Source organism: Leptidea sinapis, chromosome 41 (assembly GCF_905404315.1).
Source record: "Leptidea sinapis chromosome 41, ilLepSina1.1, whole genome shotgun sequence".
Taxonomy (NCBI): Eukaryota; Metazoa; Arthropoda; class Insecta; order Lepidoptera; family Pieridae; genus Leptidea; species Leptidea sinapis.
In genome coordinates this window covers 532033-547109 of record NC_066305.1, presented here as the reverse complement: position 1 = coordinate 547109, position 15077 = coordinate 532033, and the positions used below count along the sequence as shown (strand labels likewise).

The 15077-nt window shown below is 36.2% G+C and overlaps 1 protein-coding gene across 4 annotated transcripts in view; it reads right to left on the bottom strand.

Annotated features, from left to right (window-relative positions):
* Positions 1-15077, bottom strand: part of LOC126976511 (calcium-binding protein E63-1) — a 72634-nt gene that overhangs the window by 31887 nt on the left and 25670 nt on the right. For 3 of the 4 annotated variants that reach the window (XM_050824873.1, XM_050824875.1, XM_050824874.1), the window contains exon 4: positions 1079-1222. In XM_050824873.1, coding sequence (XP_050680830.1) covers positions 1079-1222 — 144 coding nt within the window. Of the gene's footprint in view, positions 1-1078; positions 1223-2111; positions 2245-15077 lie in introns of those variants that run through there. The other variant, XM_050824876.1, reaches the window with a different exon arrangement.

The following is a 15077-nucleotide window of genomic DNA, read 5'->3' as shown; positions in this document are numbered from 1 at the left end:
ACAAACAGAATTGTGTCATATCATATCGAGTATTCACCATAAAATAATAAGAAAATCAACAGGCAGCGGACTCATTAAAAGATCGGCGATTTGCATAAGACAAGAGGGATCACATTTTGAGCATTTAATTAATTAATTTACAAAAAAATACCCACATAATTGAGTACTTTCTTTTAAAACACTATGTTACTTAAGAAGAGTTATTAGTTTTTGGTCATTCTTTCGATTTATCTTCGATATTTAAGGTACTTTCCCTTCATGTCCCATAACTTTGGGACACCCTGTATATATAAACATATACCTAGGTCCCTAGAAATCCCATATGACACAAGTTTTAGGCGTGGACGTTTGAAAGATTACCGTGAAAACTGCAGTCCCTTCTTTCAGAATAAATAAACTATTTATTATAAGTATTAAAACATAGATTTCGTACTTCTTGATACTCGATAACAATACGTGCCAACAAAGAAAGCTGTTCCATTTCCTTATTGGTAGTTATCAGAATATTTGGATAAGTAAGTGGTAGTATGCAAGAGACGGGTGCGTATGCATCTACCAGCGATTGATTCTTGCCAAATTGAAAACCCAACTATAAGAAAAATAAAGTCACGTTCGAAAGAAATGCGTGAGTTGAGAATGAGGAGGGGATGGAGTTGGGAAGCTGTGTTAGTTTCGACCTCGCGGCTTGCGGACCACTCGGAGTTCGGACTCGAACATCAACAGTGAACGGCCAGCGCAATAAAAGCATGTGAGCAGCAGGCAGGCAATTAGACTTTGCCTACCTAGTTTTGAACCTAAATAAATATAGGTTATTTTATAACCAAACCTCTATTGAACACTCATAAATTTTTTTCTTACGCTAGATACTAAATAATTACGGTAACACACTCTAGATTGCAAATTCCATAGCTCAACTACGACTAGTTAGATCCACAGTGTCTACCTTGGTAGGAAATTAGGTCATTGACGAGACGTCAGGGCATTTCACATAAACAGTATTTAGTAACAGCACAAAGGGAGCCGGTAAAGATCAGGCGCTCGAAGGACCTTAAAAGTTGATATTTTGTGACAAACTTACCATTTTTACTTGCGTCTTTGATGAGCTCCGCAATCAGTTCGTCGCTGACTTCAATACCCAGGTTCCGCAGCATGAATTGCAGTTCTGCCGGCGTCACGTGACCATCGCTGTCACGGTCCAGGAGTCCGAATGCAGTTCGTAAATCTGAAGACAAAGTGACTTATTGAGGAAAAGTATCGTTTACTCCTAGTTAGGAGGCACTTTGCACCATATGTCGACTAGATTATGGGTACCACAACGGCGCCTATTTCTGCCGTGAAGCAGTATTGTGTAAGCATTATTTCGATGCGTGAAGCAGTATTTCGATCTGAAGAGCGCCGCAGCTAGTGCAATTACTGGGCAAATAAGACTTGACAACTTATGTCTCAAGGTGACGAGCGCAATTTTCAATACTCCTAAGCGGCACTGCATTGTAATGGGCAGGGCATACCAATTACCATCAGCTGAATGTCCTGCCCGTCTCGTATCTTATTTTCATAAACAAAACACTGTGTAAGCGGTGACTGAGATTTTCACGAACACTTTTGTAATGAGTACCACGATATTGTAATCGGCATGGTGTTTTACTCACCATCAAGTCTAATACCTTATTCTCATAAAAAAAAACTTTAGAATTATATTTTACAATTACAACTTATTTATTGTTTTTTATGCCAGTCATTATTCGTTTCTACTTTCTTTACTATTTCTTTTTCAGGCTTTAATACAATTTCTTTGCTCATCATTCATATTTAAATTATTTCGTAACGTTTCAATTAAAGATCTATGTAAAACCAATCAAAGCTATAATATAAAATAAATCAAAATGTTTGAAATGTAGAATGTATGTTTTACTATTGCACAATAATAAAGGTGATTATAATAAAAATAAAAACAATTCTTATTAATCAACATTAAAAATCGCATTTGAATCATCCTGCGGCTTAAGGTTGCTAGAGAGAGTACTAATTCCATTGCAACTTTTAAGGTTTGACACTAAAACTACTGATAATAGCTGATTGATTAACGTGAAAACTACGATTAAAATACTTACAGAAATCGTTATCTTTTTTAACAGACATAATTAGCACTTTAATGACAAGATCTGGGTATGAATTGATTCAACTGAAATTTAACACTAACTACTCATAGAAAGACTAGGTAAGATATAAGAATGTTTAGCTGTTATCGTGAATATGAGATCTAAATTACTCTCTTATAACGTGCACATAACATTGACAATATTGACAAAAGATTACCGAGACTACGTTTCGTCTCCCTTATCTCTTATCTTGAAAGTTCAGTCATAATTTTTCCTGAATAACCTTCTGAAATTATCAACAAGATGTGTCCGACACTATTACTTGTACATAATATGCCTTAAGGGTAAATGTATACACTTTATAATTAAGTCCCAGCCACTGTTCAGGCACTATCTATAAATAAATTTAAATGTTTTATAAAAAAATGGCTCTGTCGTAAATCCTATTACCCCACAGCTGATTATCTAAGTGATGGGACAGCCTGCGACTAGATTATGATTATTTTGTAGCGATAGAACAATATTGTATATTTGTATTGAAAAAAGCGCAAAAAAAGAATGCTGGAAGAGTTTCTTGCGCCGCTTTTTCACTCTCAGAGCCCCATTTATTTCCGAAGCGGTAGTTGTATCTAGTATATTAGAAATGACATCAAAAAGAATTCTAAAGGAATCAATTTTGAGAAAATAAATGCCTTTTATGCCTTTTAAAATACTCTAGCCATAAAATAATACATAATTAAAATCAAAATCGTCATGTCGTCAGGCATTATACAATTGCTCGTTTTGCGAGAAACTTCTTGCCTCGCACGGCCTCTTTGTTAATTAACAGCTGCAGTATTGGGTTATACGAATCTTTTTTATAAAGATTGGTGACAGAGCACCTGATCAATGCGTATGGTAATGGATAACTGCAAACGACGGACGAAGCGGACCTAAACACTAAGGATCCAAACTGAAGAGTTCTAAAGAGAAAATATACCCGTGCCTCCGGATACTTTAAGCGACAAATCGCCCGAGCAAAATCTTTACACGTCGTCGAAATGGACAATAGGCTTTCAAGTCACCCGTCTTGACCATGGAAGTTTTGGGAGTTGGTTTTGGTAACTTTAGGAAGCGAATTCTCACCGCTATTGTGCATGTAGGAGATTCTCAGAACCGAACGGCTGAGCAGAACGCAAATTCTCCAAGTACTTTCTTTGCCTCAAGCTCAACGACTACAGCAAGATACCGCCTACCATACTGCGGTGTCTGAGATCTATACTTGAATTAAGACTGCTCTGTTTCGTTCGATGGGTTCTGCTACTGAACTATAGTTAGATTTAAGGCATCTTGATAAATAAATAAAATAAAAAGGCTTTTATTTCGACAATTTAAATTATTAATGTAACAAGTGAAAACATTTAGATTTGTTGTAGTTAGGTTTTATTATTGTATTGGAACTCCTATCAGGTAAAAAAAAATTCTATGTCTCTCGGTCTTGGGCTATTTTTTGCTATTGTGGGCCAGCTAATTTTAATAGCATCTTACCATTTAGATAAGGCATATTATAATATAATAGATACTCTTCTTCTTCATCTCAAACACGAGTTATCTATACAATTTCATTAGCTATTAAGGTCTATGACAAATGTTTGAAGCATCTCATGACCGGACAATAATTTCACCGTTTTGGTAACTTTCCAACAGAAAACATCAATATTCTGTTTCTTGTAAATATAACTATTATTTTCGTACGGTTTTCATAGCTCCTAAAAATAATTACAAGACCTACCTATAGCTAATATAATACGGAATGCAAGACACATAAACGCTGGCCCAAATTTTTGGCGACTTGATTTATTTCCTGTAATTTTTTATATCCCACAAACCGTTTTATCGCTCAAAGATCCATTTAGTGTATTTTTGCATTGCTTTGTACTTTATCGCATATTAATTTGTTTGTTTGATTTCTCTTTTGATCTTATTAATAATAAAACCTATTTATTTCCAATCCACCATTAAATTACATTCTTACAGTTATATTACAGTTATATCTATGATTACATCTATTATAATAAATATTACTTATTGTTAGCATTATTTACATAGATAAGAAAAATAAATATATATATAATTTGTATTAATGACTGTTGTTATGTACTGTCTTCATCGTTATTGATTGGAACCCCTTCTTGGGTATAGGCCTCCTCCGCTTGTTCCATGCCTCTCTGTCCATTTGATCTTATTATGGTCCAGTAAATAGCTAACAGTGCCTGGGTATCAGAGCTCCGCCCGGTTTATGTAAAGGATTAGAGCTGTGTCCACTTGTGACGGCTATTGTCAATGTCTAGTCATGATTGTCAAGCTGAGAATAGAATAGAGTATGGAGTGAAAGGTAACAAATTAGGATGCCGCAGTCGCTCGTCGTACCACTTCGCTGCGACGTATATTTGAGCGAAGCGGGGTAAACTAAGTCTGTGTACAAGAACAAAACAAAATTAATCAAACAAGATTTGATCAATCGGCTCAATTTTTAAATAAATATAAATAGCGCGTGCTAATTTAGATTAATTTGTAAATCATGTTTGTTTTATATTATAACAATTGAATCAAGTCGAAATTCAAAATTGTGTCTCGACAATAACCTAGAAAATTTCGAAAGCTTTCTATGAGTTCAAAATTTTTTTAAATCGGTCCAAAAATGGCCGAGAAACAATTTAACACAGAAATCAACTGGAGAGAGATAATAAACAAAAAAGATACACACAACAACACGAAATATTGCAAGTTTTTTAAACGAAAGTTCCAGATGTATGAGGGCAAACTTCAAGTAACAATTGATCAAGGCTAAATGCATGAATTTAAAATAAGTATTTTCATTCATTCTTATTTAGACGGCTCCACAGTCAGTCAACTCAATAAATTTGTATGATATTGCTACGTAACACTATCTATTATCAGCTAGTTTCTTCGACTTTAAATATAGACAACCTGCAGTGAATTCAGAGTCGGATCGAATTGTCGAAACAATACGCATGACCAATCCAAACGGAGAGAAGTTGACATTACATGGCGCCCATGAATGTGGTAAAAATATTACGTTTATTTATATTTGGATACGATCCATTTGTCGTCAAGACAAACGGCACATTAATGAATGCCCATTTAGATCACTGTGTAAGTTTCTTGAACTACACAGCGACGCTGCGGCACTGCACCTCTACTGTTTGTTCCTTCGGTGTCAGTGAGTCGATGGCGTTGGAAATTGTTTTCAAGACGGTTTATATACGCAGATTCAGATTAAATAAAGTCGATCGGTCGCTAGCAGCAAGTTATATTTCAGTTAACAATAGATATTTTGATTTCCGAAAAAGTTTCGGTCTCGGATTCAGTTTATATCTAGGGTTTTTGTGTTCCCTCTCAGGAGTGCACCTCCAGCATGCAGCCTGGATTGTAGTCATAACGATCTTCGAAGCCTAGTCTATGTCAGTCTCAGTCTTAAGGGTAATTTAGAGTTGTAATTCTTGAGTTACTATGTATTGGAATGACTCACAGTCTGTGATTTTATTGTAGAGAGTGGTCTGCTTTTTTCTTTTGTAGTTAGTAGTATTGTGTTCTATTAGTAGTATTGTGCTAACTGTTAAGATTACTGGTATGGTTAGAAGCACCATCCAAGCATGAGTTAATCCCAAAGAACATCCATGACAATCCCTTACTTATAAAAAGTACAAATCATATGATGTACATTAATTACCATGCAAACTTCCACCGTAAAATTGGTTTGAACGAGATCTAATAAGTAGTTTTTTTAATACGTCATAAATCGTATTAATAATAACTTATTTTAAAAAAACACGGAACCCTTCATGGGCGAGTCCGACTCGCATATGGCCGCTTTTTAGTGTAAGCATAATATCATTGCTCACCTCTATTTATACATGGTACAGAGAGTTGATGTAAAGTGACGTGGTTACAGCTGACCATGAACTTTGCTCGCATTGGTCGATAGTTAATGGACAATAGACATTAACGAAAGCGATGGTCATCTCTGGTGTCTATTGTGTACCTACATTTCAGAATTGATTAAAGAAGGGTGTGACATTATTCGAATAATACGATCTCATCGGCACTGGCCATATTCGAATAGTTTTCAATTAGAAAATATTAACAGCGCGTCTAAGTACTTTTAAAACTGCAAGGACAACTGCAGTTCTTACAAAAACTGAAATCGAGGAATAATTCTCGATTATTTCCTCCTAGAAAACCCATACCAATCGTATTTTTTTTTATGATAATAAGGGACGAGACGAGCAGGACGTTCAGCTGATGGTAATTGATACGCCCTGCCCATTACAACGTAGTTCCGCTCAGGATTCTTGAAAGACTCAAAAATTCTGAGCGGCACTACAATTGCGCTCGTCACCTTGATACATAAGATGTTAAGTCTCATTTGTCCAGTAATTTCACTAGCTACGGCGCCCTTCAGACCGAAACACAGTAACGCTTACACATTACTCCTTCACGGCAGAAATAGCGCCGTTGTAGTACCCAAAATCTAGCCGGCATCCTGTGCAAAGGAGCCTCCCACTGGCTATTAAAATATAATATAAATAATTATATTATTGTTTTCCGGACTTGTACAAAAAAAAGGAAAAGGTTTTAAAAGCACTGTTTGATATAGAAAAGCAAAACAGAGAGACACAGATAATGGATAGACGTAGATCTTTTATCAAAATAATCGACAAATTAGATGAATTGATCTTGGTACTACATTTACATCACTACCGAAGTATTATATTATATCAAGATTACTATTACGATTTGAGTCACGCCTTCGAGATCATTTGTTTCGAGATTTAACTTTAAATTACATATGCAGTCGCCTGCAAAACAAAATCCAAAACAAGTCATCCGCACTACTTAAATACTATTGCTAGAAAACTACTGGTGACATCTAGGAGACCAGTTAGTATCTGCCTACCCATACCAGTATACGATTACAAGTATAACTTTACTATGACACACTAATAAAATTTGAAAAACAAAATTTTATGAACGATGCCGGACTCGAACCCACGACCTCTGGCGTTCCGTGCCAGTGTTCTCCCATCTGAGCTAACCGTTCGAATGACGTATCGTCATAAAATCTTGTATGCTTTGTTCAACTCTCAGGTGACTACTAATATGAGACTTACGTTACTATAACTACAACAAATTTATTGAACATTGTCTGGGCCGGATTTAGGGGAGGGTAACCGGGGCTACATCCCCGGGGTATCATACCTAAAGAGGGCCCCCACAATAGTTACTTCGGGAAAAAGAATTCAAATTCTGACTAGTAAACAACTTTTCCTTTAATATTTTTTTCGCGTTTTACCATGATCTACATACTTTGTAAAAACATGATTATATTAATATTAATATTAACAGAAATCATAGACCTTAAATATTAATTATTGTTCACTCCAATCAGGTAATCAGTAAAATACCAAAAGGCCCTGATAAGCAATTACAATTTACTCCCTATCTCGAGGGAGTAGCGCTCATTTTCAAAAATGAAAATTATAAAAAATAGACATCTCTCCATTTGAACGGAAACGGAACAGCATTGAACGGAATTAAAAGCTCGGTTCCATCCGTTAACGCTAAAATTTAATTTCAGATAAATAAAACACAGCAAAAAAGTCTAAGCAACATGCATGATATTACAAATTTACCAAAAATATTAATTAATTTCTAAGTCTTTTTATTATTCACTCAAAGTATGAATCAAAATATCGGTTGTGTTTTGTTTTTTTTTCATAAAATTAAATGAAAGGGAATTTGTTTGAATTTTAGTGCGTTTTAATTGCTACGTTTAGTCTTGATTTTATAATTTTACCAACCATTTAAATAATGTTAGCGACAAAATTGCATTGTTAGATATTCTTTACGTCATGGAGCGACGTCATTTGACGGCAAATGAAATGCAAAGAGCTGTAGGGATGTTGCAAGCGGGAAGTAATCATTCTCGGGTATCTCGGCGTTTTGTCATTCATAAAAGTGTTATTTGTCGTCTTTGGCAGTGCTACAATAATACAAGGGAACCCGCTGAACAGCATTCAGGCCGTAAAAGGAGTACAACCACTCGGCTGGACCGGTACATACAACTGACTGCAAGACGCCAGCCGATGTTAACCTTTCGAGAGAAATAAGTTTGAGGCTACAAAATTCAAGTGGTGCTGATGTAAGACCCCAAACTGTGCGAAATCGGCTGCATGAGTACGGCCTACCAGCTCGACGCCCAATTAGGTGCCCGCCGATACGTCACGGGAATCGCGCTCGTCGAAATGAATGGTGTAGAGAACGCAGAACATGGACCCAGGAACAATGGCATAAAATTATGTTTTCCGATGAGTCGAGATTCGGGTTAAGGCCTGATACAAGAAGGGTGCGAGTGTACCGTCGGCCCGGAAATACTGAAAGGCTCAGGTGCATTCAGGAAGAGCTCGTTTTTGGAAATGGAAACATGAACGCTGAAAATTACGTTGAGGATATTCGCAGACCTTAAGTCCATCCATTTGCATGAACGCTGAAAATTACGTTGAGGATATTCGCAGACCTTAAGTCCATCCATTTGCATAAACCTTTAGATCCAATTTTACGTCAATACATGACAATACGCGTTCACATACAGCTCGGTGAACCAGTCAATACTTAGCAACGGAGAACGTCCGGGTCCCTGGCCTGCACAATCACCAGACCTCAACCCCATCGTGCACGCATGGGACATGCCCCAGAGACGTGTTTTGAAGGACTTGGACGGAGTGACAACAACCCAACAGCTGAAGGATTTGCTACAATTCCATTGGGAGCGAATACCGCAAGATTTTTTTTTTTTATATCAGAGGGGGCAAACGGGCAAGAGGCTCACGGGATGGGGAGAGGTGAGGCAACCGCCCATGGACATCCGCAACAACAGGTGTGTCAAGAAATGCGTTGCCGGCCTTTAAGGTGGGAGTATGCTTTTTTCTTGAAGGTCGTATCTGTTCGGGAAGACCGCTGCCGGTAGTTGATTCCACAAAGTGGCTGTGCGAGGCAAGAAATTTCGAAGAGAACGCGCGGTTGTGGAATGCCAGACGTCTACGTGATGCGGATGGTACTTTGCACGTAATGCCCGATGGTGGAATTCAGCCGCTGGAATCAACCCGAACAGCTCCTCTGAGCACTCCCGGTGATAAATGCGGTAGAAGATGCAGAGAGAACCCACATCTCTACGCAATGCTAGAGAATCAAGCCGATCGGAGATGACTTGATCGTCGATAATTCGAGCCGCTCTTTGTTGTATGCGGTCAAATGGAAGAAGCTGGTACTGGGGAGCACCCGCCCAGAGGTGAGAACAGTACTCCATGTGAGGCCGAATTTGCGCCTTATAAAGTTGCAGGCGGTGGCTTTTAGTGAAGTACTGTCTCTCCTTACTGAGTACACCAAGCTTTTTAGAGGCCACTTTGGCCTTCTCTTCCAAGTGACCACGGAACTGAACGTCGCTCGATATATCGACGCCAAGTATGCCAATACAGGCTGTGGCAGTTAGAGGAGTGATCTCGAATCGAGGGGATACGACAAAGGGAGACTTTTTAGTGGTGAACGCACAAACTTGTGTCTTCTTGGGGTTGAATTGGACTAAATTATGTCGGCCCCATTCCGAGACTTTGCAAAGCATAGTCTCGATTTCAGACACAAGTTTAAGATGACATAAACAGTGTCATTAATTCAATGAATAATCGTTGCCAACAAGATCTGAATAGCAGAGGAGGCCATACTTTGTATTAAATTATCCTATTTTTTCACAATACGATTATTTTCTTTAGAAACTTCATTTTGATAAAAAAATGTTTAGTTGCTTATGTACCTTAGTTTCTGCAGTATATTCTAATATTGTTATTATTAATATTTCTGTTATTAAAAGAACTTATAAAGACAACAGCTGATATTTTTACGTCATAGCACCCTAAAAATATCATTTTAAAAATTAAATACGTTAAACCATCGAGCTATGTGCCCTGCCCACTGGCACTTCAGTTTCGCAATCATCTGGGCTATGTCAGTGACTTGACTTTACATATTGTTTGTTAAATAATATAAGAAGTCAATACTCCTGATTACTCACTATTTGATGAGTACATTAAAAAGATGATCTCCGAAAATAAAATATACAAATACAAAACACTTAATCAGCTACAAAATGAATGGATCAACAGACAGATATTAGCAGGAATTAATGAAAGAAATCAATTATGGTGTAGACTAAAACAACACCCTAACTATAGTCAACTAGAAAAAGATTTTAAAACAAAAAGAGACAACCTAGCACAATTAATAAGGAAGACAAAAGAAAAATATTACTACGGAGAATTCTCAAAATTCACAAATAACCCGAAAAAAATGTGGAAATTAATCAATACCCTTTCTAATAACAAAACTGTTAATAGTTGTGCTCCTCCAAACCTAACCTCTGAAAACGGCACTGTTACTACGGACCCAATAGAGGTATGCGAAATTTTTAACAATTTCTTTGCAAATATAGGGACAAATTTGGCCAACAAAATACCCAAACAGTTTCATAATAGTAACACATACACACTACCCATAGTTAACCACAACACCAAACATCATAATTTGTCTCAATTTACTCCGTGTACTACAAATGAGGTTTCCAAAATTATAGACAACTTAGATCCCAACACGAGTACAGGACTGGATGGTATAAGTACCAAAGCCATAAAATGTATCAAAAATCTTATAATAAATAAATTAACAAAATGTCTAAATCAACTTTTGGCTGAAGGTATCTTTCCGGACAGTCTAAAAGTTGCTAGAATTACCCCACTGTACAAAGCAGGCAATAAATCTAACCCTGGGAACTACCGACCAGTTTCAGTTCTACCGACATTCTCAAAAATTTTTGAAAAAATCATATATAACAGATTAGAGAAATACCTAACTGAGATAAACTTTATATATGATAAACAGTACGGTTTCCGGCCAAAATCAAATACAGTTGGTGCCACCATTGATCTAGTAACCACAATAAAAACCAAAATAGATCAGAGGGAAGTGGCAATAGGAGTCTTTATTGATCTCAAAAAGGCTTTTGACACCGTCAGTCACACCCTGCTCCTAGAAAAACTGTAACACATCGGTATAATAGAAACCGCACACAAAATCCTAGAGTCATACTTAAAAAGTCGGTACCAGATTGTAAAAATTGGAGCTCATCAAAGCAAATCCAAGCTGCTGACATGCGGGGTTCCTCAGGGATCCCTTCTAGCACCTTTATTATTCCTGGTGTACGTAAATAACATACATCAAGCAGGTTTGCAGGTTCAACTTACCCTTTATGCAGACGATACATGTCTATTTTACTTCGGCAAAAACTTAGAAGAACTAATGGGAAATGCACAAGATGATTTAAATATACTGCAAAAGTGGTTTCAATGTAACCTTTTAACTATCAATGCCTCCAAAACATCATATATGATATTTAGTGCTAAAAATAAAAAACTACCTAACATTCCTAATCTTACCATCAACGAAGAAGTATTGCAAAAGACTTTTGAAGAAAAATACCTTGGATTGACACTCAATAAACACTTAACATGGAAATCACACCTAATAAATATAAAAAACAAACTTTCATCTCTAGTAGGCTCTCTACACAAAATAGTTCGGTGTATTCCAAAACAAGCTCGACTATTGATATATAATGCCCTAGTTAAGCCACACTTACTCTACCTCATTGAAATATGGGGTAATGCAGGTAAGACTAATATAAAACCAATCGAAACGCTACAAAACCGAATAATAAAAATTTTACATAATTATGACTACTTAACTCCTACAGAAACTATTTACAAAGAAACGAAACTATTGAACATTACTCAACTTTACAACTACTACACATGCATACTTATATATAAGATAACTCATAGACTCCTTCACTCAAATACAACATTCACAACAAAACACAATACCAACAAATATGTTTTACGTCACGCCAGACACCTTGTATTACCTAGTATTAGAACCAACTATGGTAAAAATAATATAACATTTGCAGGAGCACAGCTATACAATATGCTTCCGAAAACTGTAAGAGAAGCGACTTCGCTCAACATCTTCAAAAAAAGGCTGCTATATCATTTACAAAGCAATGAATAAAAACATCTTATCATAATAACAATAAACTATATCTTGTAACTTGGACCACCGCCTTAAAAAACCGGAAAGCAGCAATGAGCAAATTCGCCTCTCACTCACTGATTTTATGTTCTCATGTAAGTGACGACAGTCTTAATGAGAAATTAAAGTTCTTTAAACCGAAGAATCTATACTTGGTTTCACAAAAATTATTTATTGGAAAACTCGACTGAAAAAAATTGTTCATTTTATTTGGAAAATTATTTGAGTCCAGGCGGCTCCACTACTTGGCTGCCCCGAGGTCTCCACACCTCTAAATCCGCCATTGAACTTCATAGTTAACATAACACTGGTTAAATACAAGCTATTTTATTAATATACAATTTATAAATAGTCCAGGAAGAGAAAATTATCTACTATTTTATTTTTAACATTTACAAAATCCTACTACTACCATTTTGTTACGAAACAATAGTAATTAATTTGGTACGCTGGCCACATTATATGCTTGACATTTGGTATTAAACAATGTTTCATTGACATTGTGTCACGGCTTATGTCAATTGTCACGCTTGTTTAAGCTATTTCTGTAATTTGTGCCCATCAAATTATGATCCAAATGGGATTAAATGTGTCAGGTGGCGGAAGGGCCGCTTGTTTTAGAGTTTAAATGTATACGAATAAACGGAGTTCCGTTTTTTTCCTTCGGTTTTACTACGGTACCGTTCGGAATAATACCATACGACGCAGCGGAGTAGGTTTCAGTAGTATATTATGTTTGTTGGTGATTACTTAGCGGGAACCTATATTTTTTGTACTAAGAAATACCTACCGATATATTTGCAATACTAACAGTTCAGTTAATGACATTTTCGTAGATGATTTATACGTCTAGATAGTCTGAGACAACTGTAAAAACGTCGAAAAAAGATGCAATTACGTAATCTATATTTTCAGCAAACACTCGCATATAAACAAAGTGACTGACTTATCGCGAGTGAAGGACGTAGCTGTCATGCACACTAAAGTAATAAACCTAATCTGTTGTCATGCATTATTTAACAACAAGATGCTCTAAGGACATTTTATTATAATATATGACAAGTCATCCAATCAGCGGGCGCGGGGTACTTAATTGAAATGGTAAAACAATTTGCCGGGTCAGCACTTGTATATAATACACTGAACTGTATAAATACCAATGGACAGGCTGTTCCATATGTTTGACAGCAAATTTTTTGTGCCTATTTGGAGCGCCACTCGCGAGCGTCCAGAGAACTAATTTTGAAGTATAATACAAATGGCTGCAAAGGAACGTACAATACGTTGAAGTATTTTTGCATTTTGAATTAATTTCGTTCGTTTTCCGTGTTATTTATACTTCAAGAATCAACGTAATAAAGTACCTACACAATTTTTTTTTGTGAATAGTTTCCCACCATCTATCGAAGTTTGCTGAGGTTGTCATCACTAGTTTTAGTATTGTAGACTCTCGCTACATGGCCAACAGCGACAAAATGACGAATATCATACAGGCACAAAAGCCTTTTGACATCAATCAATGTAAAGGAGATTACACTAAACTATATAAAATTTGTAAAATTTTACCGGCTAGCCTGAAACATAAATATCTTCTACTTGTAAACAATCATAGTAAACAGGATCGTTTCACTAATTTGGTGCAACATAACACTGGCACAAGGCCCTTGTCCAAAGGTAAATTTGAAATACCCATGGTACAAAATTACTATGGAGACAGAACGTTAAAAAACGAGTTCCATACTTACACAATAGTTTACCCGAGGACATAAGACGTGAGCCTACACTTGCTACATTTAAAAGTTAAAAAAAAAGGATTTTGTGGTCTTATGAAAACACGGTAAAAGTGAAACTTTTTTTCACATCATAGACATTTAACTAAATTTTTTTGGAATCATATTTACATTAAACACTCACAAAAACAAACAAAATAGCGTGGAGCACTGGCACAAATGAGTAATAGTCTATACACTACACGGTCAGCTGCTGCGAACTATAGGCACCGCCCGACCGTCACGCGACATGCAACACACAGACGAAAAAGTTTGAGACGATGTAATAAAAGTTTCACTTTAAAAACACTTGTTAAATACGTTGTAACCATTTACGTAAATTAATTGTATTAATATAACCTAATTTAATAATTTATAAGCTATGTTTATATGAAGCGAGATACCTGCAGTCAAAGTGCGTAAGCAGTTTTGCGGGGCATGGTTTAAATGAAATTGTAACTTTTTATGAATAAATATATTACATACATAGGTACATACATCCGGCAGTCTAGTGGTATTTGATTCTTGATAATGTAATGTATGTTCATAGGCACATAAGTGAATTTGCCAGAAACTGTCATAACCATAATGTTAACACCAGGAACAGACATAAACTTATGATGCCTACTACTCGGCTAAGTCGAGTTAGTAAGTCTTTTGTGGGGCGTTGTATATGCTTTTACAACAAGATCACAGAAAATGTCCAAAACAAAAGTATAACGTTATTCAAAAGAATTGTTAAAAAACGTTTGTGTGGTAAAGGTTACTATAACATAAATGACTTTCTTGATGATACCACAGATTGGGAATGGAGTGACCGCCCTCAGGTTATAAAATAATAAGTTTAATTGTACAATATTACTTTGTAAACATATTTATTCAATGAAAAAAAAGCCCGTTGAGTTTGTAGCGCCCATTCTTCTCAGGTCTGAGGCATTCATTTTGGAATGGGTAGTTTTTTGACTTTCAATAAGTGATGTCACATTCTATTTTGAATAAAAATATTTGA